We start from the raw sequence: 15119 nt of genomic DNA on the forward strand, positions 1-15119 counted from the left end.
TCACCCGGCCTCTGCTTCCACGCCGCAGCCCCCCCGCTGCCCGACAACCACCGTGGTCCCTTCTGACAGGCTCGCGGCCGACGGGGTCTCTGCATGCAATGCGCATGCACCATAAGCCGCAGCCGCGCCTCCCTCCTGTTACTTGTGCTCCGGCAATGCCCTGACCCGGAAGCACCTACGGACCAATGGCAGACCTGACAGGGCCATATCAGGCCACTCCCCCCTGAGGGAGGTACCTGATCGTTGTGTTTGCTAGCACACTGGGCCCTGTTTCCTCGTGTGCTCTCTGCAGTCTCGCAGTCCTGCCTTCCGTGGTCCCTGTAGTAGCCCCGCAGTCTGGTACTCTGTGGGTCCAGCTATCTACACTCCAGTCCTGCCTCCGGTGTTCCTGCTTCATCCTGCTATCCACACTCCAGTCTTTCAGTTCTACTCCAATCATGCCTCTGGTGTTCCTGCTCCACTCAGCTATCCACACTTCAGTCCTTCAGTCCTACTCCAGTCCTGCCTCCGGTGTTCCTGCTCCATCCTGCTATCCACACTCCAGTCCTACAATCCTACTCCAGTCCTGTCTCCCGTGTTCCTGCTCTGTCCTGTTGTCTATGCTCCAGCCCTGCAGGCCTACTCCGGTCTACTCTTCAGTGATCCCGCTCTGTTGTCTACACTTCAGTCCCGCAATCCTACTCCAGTCTGTCCTGAGCCGCCCCTCTTGGCACTGGCTATCGTGGTACCCAAACCCCTGGGCCTGCTCCTAAAGATCCCTGTATAGGGGTCGGCTCCACCTGGCAGCTCGCCCGAGGCCCCTCGGTGCCACGGTCCAGAAGGTCCACTCCTGGAGATTTGTCTCCTGACCAGCCGTGGTAACAGTTTGCATTGAATATAAATGATGAAATTGAAATGTTGTTGTCTTCTCAAGTCCCAAGAATTATAAAAGTAGGATGACAAAAAAATACTCATCTTGACATTAGCCTGCTGAACTGCTGAAGTGTCCTATATGGTCCACTATGCTGCTCATTCTGGTCTCTTCTTTCCTGCCCAACTGCTGACGTGTTCCATATGGTCCTCTATGCTGCTCATTCTGGTCTCTTCTTTCCTTCAGCACTGCATGTGACTTTACCTTTGTTCCTTCAGGCATCTACATTCCTCTGGCACTGAGTAGGCCTCTAAGTAGAAAGTTCTTCTGTGATCCACGTCATAAATATCATGATGTGCCTCATGACGTCAGAAACCTGCTTGATGCTAGAACTCATGTCAAGTCAAATCATTTCACTCATCTTTAATGTCAACAAAGCTTGCTTAAATTGATGTGACTAACAAGCTATCACATATGTATGGGCATCCCAACACTCCTATGACACATGAGGACCAAACATGGGAGACAATGGACAACAGTTTGCATTCAAGCACCCAATCTTTTCCACAACAATGTGATGGGTGCTCTTATGACATGACACATGCATGAATAGAGATGAGTAGGCTAATACTAAGTAGTAACTTTGACAAGTGTGTATAATGGATAGCATAGCATGTGACACTCCTATGGCTCTAACTCTGCTAGTATATAGTTTAATAGAAAATTATATTAACCTGCCATTTTTTTAGTCTAGATACAGTTACCCATATTTAAATATGTGGGACTACCTGACAAGAAATCTTAATTTTGGCAGAAAAAGGTCATAGTAAAGGCCAATTTACATTTTGTGATAGCTTGTAAATTTGTTGGACTTCAGGGTACTAAATAAGAAACTAAACCACAAAAAATCAGAAAGAATAACTTACTTTAACTTTCTTTGTGAGGTCAGTGAAGTCTCCTTCTTTCTTAAATATTGCAAATTCCGAGCTTTGCAGCACAGCTTCAGAGCGTGTCATCCAGCTATGTAGTTCTGTTAAATCAACATCAAATCTAGAGAAAACAAAACAACACAATTTACAGTCCAAAACAATTCATGTTTTGGAAGAAAAATGAAAAAAGCCAAGCTATTATGAACACTGGAAAAGAAATTCAACCACTGCAATGCACTGTGTCAGAAAGATATTATGTTTTTCATATTGATTTAAAAAGTAATATTCTGTATTCTCTAGGTTCTATACAATTGTTGCTTTAGGGATTTTGTCGGAATTGAAGAATGTGACAACTTAGATGATGACTTTTGACAGGGAAGCACTAATGTGCAAGTGGTGTATAACAAATATGCATATTGCTCACATTTGACAGCAATATTTTTTTTGTAGTGGAATTGAGAATGTAGGTGCTGAATAATGATTGCTATATGTTATATATAAAAAAGTTAGATATAACTCCAGGGATTCCTGTTTTAGAAATATGCCCTACGGCTAAAAGAGAGAGTGTAATTAATACTTAAGAATGTTGTCTGAATTAACCAATTAGCAAAAAATCTGTCTATGTGTGATAGCTGCACACCTTTATGCACTCTTATTTATTAATAATTTATTATGGGTTGTAATATGAATTTATTACAATGGGGAGAATAGCTCACTAGACATCACTAGCTCAGAACACAATAAGGCACAATGCACATAGCAAAACTGTATGATCTGAAGATTTTTTTGGAGGGGCATTCCACATTCAGACCTCTCTACCTGTAAAGAACCCTTTCCTATTTAGCTGCCATTATTGTTAGATGTTTTTAACTGGATACCAGGGATGAGCGAGCACTGAAATACTCGGATGCTTGTTATTTGAATGAGCACTTCCCAATACTCGTGTGCTCGTATAATGGAAGTCAGAGGGAAATCAGAGCATTTTTCCAGCAGACCCTACAAGGATGTTTGGGGGCCTGAAAATAATGAAATGGATGAAAAAATTGCTGAATGGAAAGAGAATAGCATGTGGTAGACCCCTGGAAGCATTTCTGTCTCCCAGATCACTGCTGAAAACAATGGTGTCACACTTTACTCCACTTTAAGGGCTGACAATAAAACATACAAAATTGATGCGAAATTACAATTTACAGCGAAAAAATGTTAAGAAACATTCTTTCCTGTATAATGACTTGTATATAAGGCAAAAACTAAAAAGGATTTAAGGAAAAATAATAATAATTTAAGTAAACTAAAATTGAAATCTTTATTAAAAATTGGAAATGTCAGTGTAATTTATGAAGGAAGCAAGAACTGTCAAAAATTGGATGGAATAGGGACTCAGATACACCCTGTATTAAACATACACATTCTGTTCAAATTGTCCTGTAGTGATACTCCTAGACTCATAAAGGCTATGCATTCAGTGCAAAGCCTGCCAAAAATTACAAGCATGGTCATCCATGCACCCTTCAATGCATCAACTGCAAAATCTCATTCAAATATTGTGAACAAAGTGAAGTTGTGGTACTCACACACCCATATAAGCTCTGCACACAGTGCAAAGCCTGCCAAAAATTACAAGTAGGGTCATCCATTCATCCTTCAAAGCACCAACTGTAGTATCTAACTCAAATATTGTGAACAAAGTGTAGTTGCGGCACTTCCACATTCATAAAAGGTCTGGGCATAGTGAAAAGTGTGCCAAAAATTACAAGCAGGGTCATCCATACACCCTTGAATGCAACAACTGTAGTGACTCATTCAATTATTGTCAATAAAATATAGTTGTGGCACTCGCACACTCATAAAGGCTCAGCACACAGTGAAAGCAAGGAAAAAATATAAGGAGGGTCATCCACTCATCAATAGAGCCTTGAAGGCAACAACTTGCAGTCCTCATAAAAAATTTAAAAAGTGTAGTTGTGGCACTTCTACCCTCATAAAGACTTTGCACAAAGCGAGGAAATTTTTTTTAAAGAAGGTAATACAGTCATCCATAGACACTTGAAAGCAACAATTGGCGAGCCTCATTCAAATATTTTGAAAGTGCAATTGATGTACTCCTACACTCATAAAGGCTTTGCACAAAGTGCAAAGCCAGGAAAAAATGATGAGTGTCATCCAGTCAACCATAGACCTTTGAAGATAACCACTGGAGGGCCTCATTAAAATATTTTGAAAGTGAAGGTGATGTACTCCTACACTCTGCTGACAGCTGAAAGCACATGTCTGCTGTGACCCCTCCAGTGCCAGTGAAAACCCGCTCAGACAAGACACTAGTGTGAGGGCAGCACAACACCTCCAAGGCATGGAGAGACAGCTCATAACAGGTGTCCAGCTTTGAGAACAGATAATTGAAGGTTGCAGAGGAATTAGGGAATATGCTGGTTTTGTTGGCCATGTATTGCTTGACCATCTTTAAAACTTTTCCCTTCTTGTCAAAAATTCCAGGTTATAAAGGCATGGATGCTGGGAGGGTGTCATGAAATTGGACCAGACAATTAACAGTGTACCCCAGCATCTTCTGTTCCTGGGGTGTGTCTCCCTCTCCTTTCATCTTTGGTTGGGAAAGGAAGTTTGTCCCGTGCCACTAGCATTTTCTCATGGGAATTTCTTCAACATATTTTCCACAATGAATTCTGGTATAGCGCCATTTAAGTTGAGTTCTCAGCCTCAGGAAAGAGAGTCATGCAAGGTTCTTCTGATAGCGTGGGTCCAGCAGGTGAACAACCAGTACCCGTTTTTTAGCTGAGATGAATGTAACACAAGGGTCATGGAAAAGGCAGTGACACATAAAGTCAGCCATATGTGCCATGCTCAAAACAGCCAACACTTAACTCTCTTCACTATGATGACTACTCTGCATCTCTTCCTCCTCATTCCCCTCTTCATCTCTTCAATGTAGGAGAGATGGGACAAAGCTTGCATAGGTAATAACTTATATTGCACCAGAATCCAGCTCCTGTTTCTTCTCCTCCTTTGTCTCCACCTCCTCATTGTTATCCAATCTGCGCTGAGCAGATGAGATGAGGTTCATGGCAAGAAATTTCTCACACAGAACTGCAGTGAACTCACTGAGCTCAGTGCTACACCCAGAGACTTTTTCTCACAGTGCTAGTGGTGATTTCAATGAGGTCACCACAGTTCATTGGACTGACTCACACTGAAATAATCTGGGAATGCAGCCTCAATGATGCGGTAACCTCGATGACATTACTACTAGTCACTGACGCTGCATTCACAGCATCTCATTCTCCAGTGGTGTTCAGCCTGTATGATCGCAATTTGGCACTGTCCAATTCAAAAACGAATTATCGCAGGAATGTATTACTGCGTGGACTGTATGTTGGACAGGTGAAGGATATTGTTGTTTTTTATTTTTGCCTCTTTACAGGAGACCAGTGCTTCAATTGGCATCTGGTGAGTAGTTTTGTTGTTTACTATTTTGTTTTTTTTTACAAGGAACCAGGTCTTCAATGGAATGGGCGTAAGGTGAGCATAACTGATTGCTATTTTTAAACAAATTTGTAAAACAGTGTGTATTTTTATGTTAAATAAAGGACTTTATTCTGGGTGTTTTTTTACTGAAAATAGGGTTAGAGATGGATATGCATCTTATAGACCCTCTCCATTATTAACTGCTGGGATTGATGTCACCTGAAAATACAAAGGTGCCATTAACCACATAAATATAAACCACACTTACGGCCACCACAGGGAAGGTGGAAAGAGCAGGACAAAGAGCAAGAATTGGCACATCCAATAGATGCGCCTTTTCTGGGGCGGCTGTGTGCTGCTAATTTTAGGGTGAGGGGGAAAAATCCATGTTTCTTTACTAGCATGTGAATATCAGCCCCCAGCTTTGTGCTTTAGTTTAGCTGACTGTCAAAAATGGGGGGACCCCATGCCGTTTTCTTAAAATAATTATTTAAATAATTTAATAAAATGGCGTGAGGATCCCTCTATTCTTGATAACCAGCCAAGATAAAGGTGATGGCTGAGTTTTGCAGCCCATAGCTGTAAATTTTGCCATGTATCTATTTATAGCACAGATGCCGGCTGATGAATGCTCCCATCATCCACCCAGCTCGAGCTGTTATTAGCAGCAGCAGGTGTAGGCTGATGGCAGTAATACTCTCTCCTCAGCCAACGCCTCTGTGGCAATGGAAACTGCAGCACTCTGACTGGCGGTAATGATCATACTGTCTATCAGAGACAGTGTTTGCTGTGATGTCATGCAGATGACCACATGGAGAAACAATGTTTGGACCCCCATTTATCTTAATGGGGTCCGTGTTCAGGTACTGTTTTGGTACCCAAACCAAACTTTTTTTTAACTGTTTGGCTGAACCCACTGGATCCGAACACCCAGGGGTTCACCCATCACAACTCTTTAGTTGTTATGTGTAGAGGCTGCCCAAAATACCATTGGGTGTGTTGGAGCTGGTATTCGACAAGTGACATGTGCTGCTGTGTGGTTTGTCTCCTACACAAATTAGCTTCAGCCAAACCTGTTGCTGTTTCACTGAGGCAGTACTGCAGAGCTTTCAGCTCCCTGCTCATGTGGACAATGTGCTAAAGATACCAAATTGAAGATGGAGGATGAGGAGGTGCAGGAACTGATGTAGGAAGTGAAGGAAACCTGGATAGAGGTATGACCAGCAATCTTTGAAGTTGGCAGCATATGTGCCATGCCAGTGTGGGACTTGGACCCAGCCTCCACAACATTCACCCAGTGTACTTTCAAGGAAATGTAGTGCCCCTGGCCACAATAACTTATCCTCATGTCGATCGCTAAGTGTACTATCCCAGTATCTGCATTGGTAAGGGCATGGGTGATGTTCCTGGACATGTGCTGGTACAAGGAGGGGATGCCACACTGAGAGAAATAGTTGCAATTGGAGACCAAGTATCAAGCGACAGCTGCCACCTTGCGTCAATGGAAATCCACCTTGTCTACAAGCCTAAATGGCAACATTTCCATGGCAAGCAGCCTGGAAATGTGCCTGTGAATGGGTGGATGGGAACTTTTTTTTTCATTCTAAAGCCTGGGGTAGGGACAGCAGAATGTGGTCCTTGGACAATTTTTTGGAAGTGCCTGATGAGGGTGCCTCTGAATGTGCAAGGACAGGTGCAGTGCAGGAGGCATCGGTGCCAGTGTCATGGACATGGGATTGTGAAGCACCTGGCACAGAGGAAGAGACAGTGGTGTCACCTGTTGACACCAATCGTGGACCCAGGCATTCGGCCCACCGAGTCAGGAGTTTAAATGACATGTGCCTGTTTATGCTGGTGGTGGAAAAGCTCTTAGTGGTAAGGTCCCTGCTTATCTTGGAAAAGCACAGGTTGCAAATTACTATTTTTTTCTCAGAACTCTCCTTGAAAAAGTCCCAGACTGGGGAACACCTAACACTTTGACAAAGAACTTCATGAGTGTTGGTGCTCTGCGGAACAGAAGCTCTCGTTCTCCCCCTGCCTCTTACTGCCAGTTTCAATGCTGCTGATCCCGCCCCCTCAGTGCTGCTGGCCTCACTCTGCATGCCAGCTTCCCAGGTTGGGTCAGTGACCTCATCATCCACTAATTTATCTACCATTGCCGCACCATGGTCCTCACGAATACCAACAACTGACTTATCAGCAGCAGTGTCTCATCGTCATTTATCTCCTTATAGAAAATTTTTCATTCCCCATCATCATGTCATCTTCTTTTGACTGTGGCTGCTCTAATTTTTGTGCATCACTAAACAGTATCTCCTCCTGTCCCTCTTGGAACATGCAGGATGAGAGGCCACAATCAAGGAATTATGTTACAAAGAGTTCTTCAGTGTGTCCTAGTGTGGGATCAATGGTCTCCTGGGAAACAACATGGTGGGAGGAAGGAAGATCAGGGTGCAGATTAAGTGATCCCGACGTTAGGCTGATAAGACTGGACCGTGTGAAAGACTGTGTGGTGCTGCCAAGCCTGCTGGAAGCATTATCTACTATCCAACCAACCACCTTTTCGCACTGCTCTTGCTTCACTTCAGAAGTGATGTACCATGTCTCCTTGCAAAGTGGGAAAGGAAGCTATGTGTCGTGGATGGGTGTGTTTCTTGTGCTCCAACAACAAGTGTAGTTGCACCTGTCCCACGTACTCGGCGTCTGCATGCACCATCATCAGCACTTTCCTATTACCACATGCCTTAAGCATATTCTAATTGCTAGATATTAAGAAACCAAGTTTCCTATATTAATTGAAACTACTTTTTCGTAATGAATAAAAAAACTTGTTCAACTGTTCAACACAAAGCACGTTAAACTGTGTAGTCTTTTTTTATTTAGCTATATTCAGCTGATTTATGACCGTAAAACACCTCAAAGTTTATTGTTTAGGGAACCAAAGAGTCTGTAAAAAGTCAAACAATGCAACATTTCTGATACCCAATTATAAAAATGTTTATCCCCAAATGCATGGATTAACAAAAAAAGTGGAAAAACTCTTTAAGTGCAACTATCAAACATTTTTTAAGATGGTAAATAAAAAGAAATACATTTATCTGCTATCTGCTATAAAATCTATGTTAATTATACATACCAAACAAAGTTCAAGAGGTTTAGATGCACTGCAACATTTACAGAAAGAACAAAGAAAAAGACACCACTTCAATATTACTAAGAACTCAAAATAGTATCTTCATGATAACAAAGGCTGCATATTAAAACAAATGCAGGAATCGAATAACTGTACAAATGCAAAAAGAAAAAAAATGAACCTCTTCAAAGTACAGGGCTTCTCTGACTGTGAAAGAATAGGCACATCAATAAACATGGTGCTACAATTGATTCACTAAAGTCATTATGAAGAACCTCAGTGTCTTCATTTAATAAAATGCAAAAGTAAAGGACAAGAAGAATCTCACATAATGGGAAAAAAATCATAACAAAATATGATAAAGGCAAAAATATTTGACTACCCTGTTAAGAAATGGTGGATGTTACATATTATTTTGCAATTTGCTATTGTGACTGCAGCAGATTGGTTTAGCTATATATCTATCACCCTTAAGTCTGATTTGCAAATTTAATATACTCTAACTATATGCCTCAGATCTTTGAATTCTTATCCAAATATCCAGAGACAGGATAAGAAATAAACTACCAAACTGTTACAGTTTAAGGGTCCCGTTTCACTTAGCGACGCACCAGCGATCCCGACAACAATACGACCTGGTAGGGATCACTCGTGCATCACTAAGTGATTGCTAGTAAGCTGCCAAACAGGCAGATCTCTTCAGCGATGCAGCAACGATCACAGTGATGCATGCTGGCCAGCAGGTCACTGACGACGAAAAAATGGCCCAGGACATTCCTGCATGATCAGCGATATCCAGCAGGGGGGCCGGTCGCTGCTGCGTGTCACATGTAGCGAGATTGCTGTTGCATCACAAAATCGTTGACACATTAGCGATCTCACTAGTGATCTCGCTATGTGAGATGGGGCCTTAAGATTAGCATTTGGGGACTGTGTGCTCATGATAGATCCTTTTCTAGCCAATGAACTTTATGAAATGGATATAAAAAAGATGTATCTCCCCTTCATATATTTCTCCTTACATTAACTAAAAGCAAAAGCTCCATAGTATCCTGTGTCTTCCTGACCTTAGTGTTCTTATTGCAGAAATCATTACTAAAACCCGGAGACGTCATTATCAAATAGTAGACTTTATTTTACTCTACTACTTGGTAGAGTTGAGTGACTTTGGTCGGATTGGGTTTCATGAAACAAAATTTGTTTCAGATGAAACTGGTCAGACTAGAGCAAAAAAAGTCGGAGTTTTGTCCGAAACCCGACCCCAATGCAAGTCAAAAGGGATTAAAAGTCGGCATTGAGTGGATGAATGTCATCCGCTCAATGCCAACTTTTATTTCCCATTGACTTGCATTGGGGTCGGGTTTCGGATGAAACTCCGACTTTTTTTGCCCTAGTCGGACCAGTTTCATCTGAAACAAATTTTGTTTCATGAAACCCGATCCGACCAAAGTCGCTCAACTCTACTACTTGGTCTTTCTGCTAGGGGCATTACCAGGTACGGACTGGGGCTGAAATTCAGCCCTGACATTTGAAATCACACAGGCCTATGCTGTCTATGTCCCAAAGCACCAGATGGGATATATTACCTTGGATTGAAGAAAGCAAGGTTTACTACAAGACCCATATTTCTAATGATACCTGTGGCCTGCTGGGGTAAGTGACTTTGTGCTCCGTCACAACTCTTAAAAGTAGGGGTGTCTTGAGAACACTGATTCTGTTAACAACATAGCAGACAAGGCAGCCCACGACTAGACAGGCCCTTCTGGCATTTGCCAGAATTGCCATTTGGCCAGTCCAGCTCTGGGCATTACTATAGTTTGTTCAAGGCTTAATAATAATATAATAATAATACATTTTATTTCTATAGCGCTGACATATTCCGCAGCACTTTATAATTTCAGAGGGGACTTGTACAGACAATAGAAATTACAGCATAACAATAATCACATAGATCATAACAGATACCAAGAGGAATGAGGGCCCAGCTCGCAAGCTTACAATCTATGAGGAAAAAAAAAAGGGAGACTTGAAAGGTGGGTGGTAACAGTTGCCCTGATTGTATGGACCAGCCATAATGTTAAGTGTGTAACAGTACAGACGCAGAGGGATAATGGATGCATAAAGCATGTGGGAACATGATGCGGGGAACCTGGTTATGGCAAAAACTTTTGGCTGTGCCACATAGGGATAGATTAGGTTAATGTGTTGAGGCGGTAGGCCAGTCTGAATAAATGAGTTTGGGGACTAATCGTATTGACCTGGGAAGTGCATTCCAAAGAATTGGCGCAGCACGTGTATAGTCTTGGAGACGGGAGTGGGAGGTTCTGATTATTGAGGATGCTAACCTCAGGTCATCAGCAGAACGTAGGACGCGGGTAGGATAGTACACTGAAACAAGGGAGGAGATGTATGGTGGTGCTGAGCCAAGGCTTGCACTTGCACCTGGACTCCAAAGACTTCATAAGAAGTCCAATACTATTAAAAAATAGTTGGGCGCCCTGTTGGAAATAATGCGTTGGAGCCCACAAGTTTCAAGTAACGCTACTGCAGCTTGCCCATTGCCCAACAAATTAATTTAAGAATACTTGGGTTACCTACTGAATTTTCACCTTTTGCAGACAATTGGACCAAAATCCATGAATGGGCCAAAATTTTTATGGACACTCACCTCACCCTATTATAAAGGCCATCCCCCCTACACCACGCCCTCAAAACAGTGTTAAATAACAAGAAAAGTAATTCAGACTCCTGAGGCATGAGTAACTAAACACATTGATGGCACTGTTTTTATACACCTAGCATAACAGCAGAAAAGCATCAGTTTTTTGCAGGCTGAAAATTTAGGATTCACTGGCAACCTAATTTTGCAGTGTCCCTAAATATATACTATGAACTGATTCTAAGAATTACAGAGGACAAAATACAGTAAATATAGTAAGGCCCAATTGATGAGCTGATAATCACCAAATGAGCTTTAAAATGGTTGTTCTTGAGTATGAACATCTGTTTTGCTAGCAGTCATTGGGGTGGTGCAGAAAGCTGTTACATTCACCACTAAATACACAGTGAGTGTGCTATACTCACTCCCTGGCTTTCTCTGCACACACACTGCAAACCCACACGCTGCAGAGCAGTCTGTCAAGTAAAGTGCTGGGGAATTATTACAATATGTTTGTACAGTAAGTGGTGACTGTAAGCGCTCCAATGGCTGGAAGCAATCAGCTCAAAGGAGAATAAAACTGCTTTCTTCCTGTAACAATGTCTCCATTTTTTTTTGCATACAGATTAACCCTATACGGTGATTGCAGGTAAATAGCAATTCTGCACTTGACAAGTTCTCTTTAAACCCTTCAGGACTCATGATGTGGGCAACACAGTGGCTCAGTGGTTAGCATTGCAGTGCTTGGGTCCTGGGGTTAAATCCCACCAAGGACAACATCTACAAGGAGTTTGTATGTTCTCCCTGTGTTTGAGTGGGTTTCCTCTGGTTTCCTTCCACATTTCAAGGACATACTGATATTTTGAAGCCAATGGGGACAGCGATGATAATGTATATAAAGCACTGTGGAATAAGATAGTAGTATATAAGCAAAGCATAGTTAATAAATACATAAATAAATGATGTAAATGTATGTCATTGGCCTTGTCGCTACCTTTGATGCGGGCTCACAAGCTAAGCCCACATCTTGACCCGCACTTTATGGCTTATTTAATAAAGTCTCATCCCAGCTTGGAAATGTGTGCAAAGTGGTTACTGTGTTGTTCTGGTGTAGATCTGCTGGGCCTTGTGGTGCCCAAAATGATTTTAGTCTGAGCCACCATTTCTGCTGGTTGTTGCTGATGATTGAAGACTAGAATAAAAGAAGATAGAAGGCACTCCTTATCTGTTCCTGTTCCTCACCCCTGCTTTTTTCTAATCCACCCCAATCTCTTTCTCCACTCTTTCACCCCTTGCACCTTCTCTCTACCTTTTTTCCCTTCTGCCGCCAACCGCAAATCAGTTCTTGATTACCAATTTTTTGGTAGTTTTTTTCCCTTTCTACCACTTCCGTGTGTGTGTCCTGCAGCCACCAAGCGGGCACACATCACTGATCAGCATCTGTGATTGCTTTTACTTTGGTATTTTTTTCTGTCTATGTTTTCCCCCTGTGCATCATCCTCATGTGTGAATCTGGCAGTCACTGACCACTGATTAAAAACGCATATCACTGATCAGCATCTGACTACTTTTTTGTTGTTTTTTTTTCAAAAAAGTAAACAAAATCAAATAACAGTAGTAATTTAGATTAGTTGAAAGAGCTAGATTAGTGACAGTAAAAATATACTTTAGTAATCAGCTTATACTACAGTATATTTTAAAATATAATCAGAATTAATGTAAAGTTTTAAAAAAAGAATCAATTAAAATAATTTAGATTAGTTGATAGAGCTAGATTATGGACAGTATAATCCAGAGTATTAATATACTGTAATAATTTGCTTATACTACAGTATTGCTTGCTAAAATATAATCACATTCAGCATCAGATAGTTGCGGGTGTTCAGTATTTGCTTTTACTGATGTACATTTAGCAAATGTAGTTTCAGAATTTTAGTGGAAATATCTTGAAGTACTTAAAATACATTTTTTTCTCCTAATTTATAGAATTAAAATTAGAAATTAGCAAGAGATAGTTATGGTCAATCAGTATATATTTTTTTTAAACTGTAAATTTTTATTAAGGTTTAAACAGTTTTGACTAGTGTTGAGCGATACCTTCCGATATTGGGAAATATCGGATCGGATTGGTTCGGACCGATACCCCCAAAATATCGGATATCGCCTATTCCGATACCGGAAACCAATGGAAGTCAATGGGACACAAATATCGGAATGAAAATAAACCCTTACTTTCCTTGTAGGTTAATTCTACATGAAGGAAAACAACTAAGAATAATGTAGAATATATTGGGGGGGTGGAGGAGACATTAAAGGCATAGAGGTTTAGCCCAATCAAATGGAATAGCAGGAATTAATTTTTTTTAAGACCTTCAGAGTTACAAAGATATTGACTATGTTAAGCTTTTTATATTTTGTCAGATATTTATGTTTCACAACTTCCATGCTCATCACCTTCTTTTTTACTTCTCCCACACTTTCTCCTTCATCATCCTCTTCAGGGTCATCTTCTTGGTCTTCTTCGGGGTGGTCTTCCGGGTCGTCGTCTCCAGGGTCATCATTTTCGGGGTCGTCGTCTTCTTCGGGGTGGTCTTCAGGGTCATCGTCTTTAGGGTCATCGTCAGGGAGATCCAGAGTGATTACCAAAAACCATTTCAAAAAGCTTGAACTTGGAAATGTAGCAGAAGGTACAAGAAGGCTGAGGAACTGCTGAGAACCAGCTGACGGTACTGGAACCTTGATGGGTAGCCGAAGGTATAAAAGTCAATGGAACTACTGAGGACCAGCTGATGGTACTGGAACTCAGTTACCAAGCAGGAGGTACCTGTGCCAGAAAGCACTACAAAGGACCAGCAGACGTTGGTGGAACTCAGATACCGAGAAGGAGGCACCTAAGCCAAAGGTTCTGCCTGGAACCAGCTGATGTTACTGGAACCCAGGGGGACGTATTCAAGATTGAATTCCAAAGAACCAGCTAATGGTACCGGAACTCAGATAGGCAGCAGAAGGTACTCATGAAAAAAAAAGTTGCAAGGCCGTGAGCCGGCCGGAGTTACCGAAACTCACAGTCCTACAGGGGGAGCTTGTCCTATTGGCACTACGGAACCAGCCTTCATTGCCAGATCCCGCAGCCCACATAGGAAGCACCTAAACTGCAGGCACTATAGAGTCAGCTAACCCGACCGCAACACGACAGTACAACGTATTGGAGGCAAAGTGACGTTGACACTACCCGGAAACAGCTGGCATGCTGGAACCAGGCTGGGCAGGAAGGAGTACCTGTGCCAAAGACACTTCTGAGCAGCAACTGGAGATGTTGGAGCCCAGGGATTACAGTAGAAATAGAGTGTAGCCAGAGACCTAATTGGAGCAAGTTTAATATCTGTAGTAGTGTGAATGTGGACAGAGCACGAGAAATTGCCAGACACACAGCAGGGGATCAGCTGACGTTACTGAACCCCAATAACACTGGAGCATGTGCTGACTGTGCAGACGGCACTTCTGAGCAGCAACTGGCGGTGTTGGAGCCCAGGGTAAATAATAGAAACAGAGTGTAGCCAGAGGCCTAATTGGAGCAAGTTTAATATCTGTAGTAGTGTGAATGTGGACAGAGCAGGAGAAATTGCCGGACACACAGCAGGGGATCGGCTGACGTTACTGAACCCCAATAACACTGGAGCATGTGTTCACTGTGCAGACTGCACTTATAAGCAGCAACTGGTGGTGTTGGAGCCCAGGGATTACAGTTCAGGTGGTAGAAACTTGAACACAACAGGAGACCTGGATACTGTTGCCAACCAATTATTTAATTTGGAAAAGGACTGGCAAATTCCTGCGAGATCCAGGCCTTGTTCATTTTCAGAAAAGTAAGCCGGTCAACGTTATCGGAGGATAGTCGCATGCAACGGTCTGTTAGTACACCACCTGCTGCACTAAAGACGCATTCTGATATTACACTAGCTGCAGGGCAAGCCAGCACCTCCAATGCATACTGGCTAAGCTCTGGCCATGTATCCATCTTGGAGACCCAAAACTTGAAGGGGGAAGAGCCGTGTGGGAGAACACTGA

General features: G+C 42.3%; 1 protein-coding gene across 7 annotated transcripts in view; it reads right to left on the reverse strand.

Moving 5' to 3' along the window:
* The window catches only part of DMD (dystrophin), a 3834938-nt gene that overhangs the window by 2448432 nt on the left and 1371387 nt on the right, over positions 1 to 15119 (reverse strand). For all 7 annotated transcript variants that reach the window (XM_073550686.1, XM_073550687.1, XM_073550688.1 and 4 more), the window contains one exon: positions 1777 to 1900. In XM_073550686.1, the coding sequence (XP_073406787.1) occupies positions 1777 to 1900 (124 nt within the window). The remainder of the gene's footprint in view (positions 1 to 1776; positions 1901 to 15119) is intronic.

This window comes from Dendrobates tinctorius, unplaced genomic scaffold, assembly GCF_039654945.1.
Source record: "Dendrobates tinctorius isolate UK_male_01 unplaced genomic scaffold, ASM3965494v1 ptg000166l, whole genome shotgun sequence".
Classification (NCBI taxonomy): Eukaryota; Metazoa; Chordata; class Amphibia; order Anura; family Dendrobatidae; genus Dendrobates; species Dendrobates tinctorius.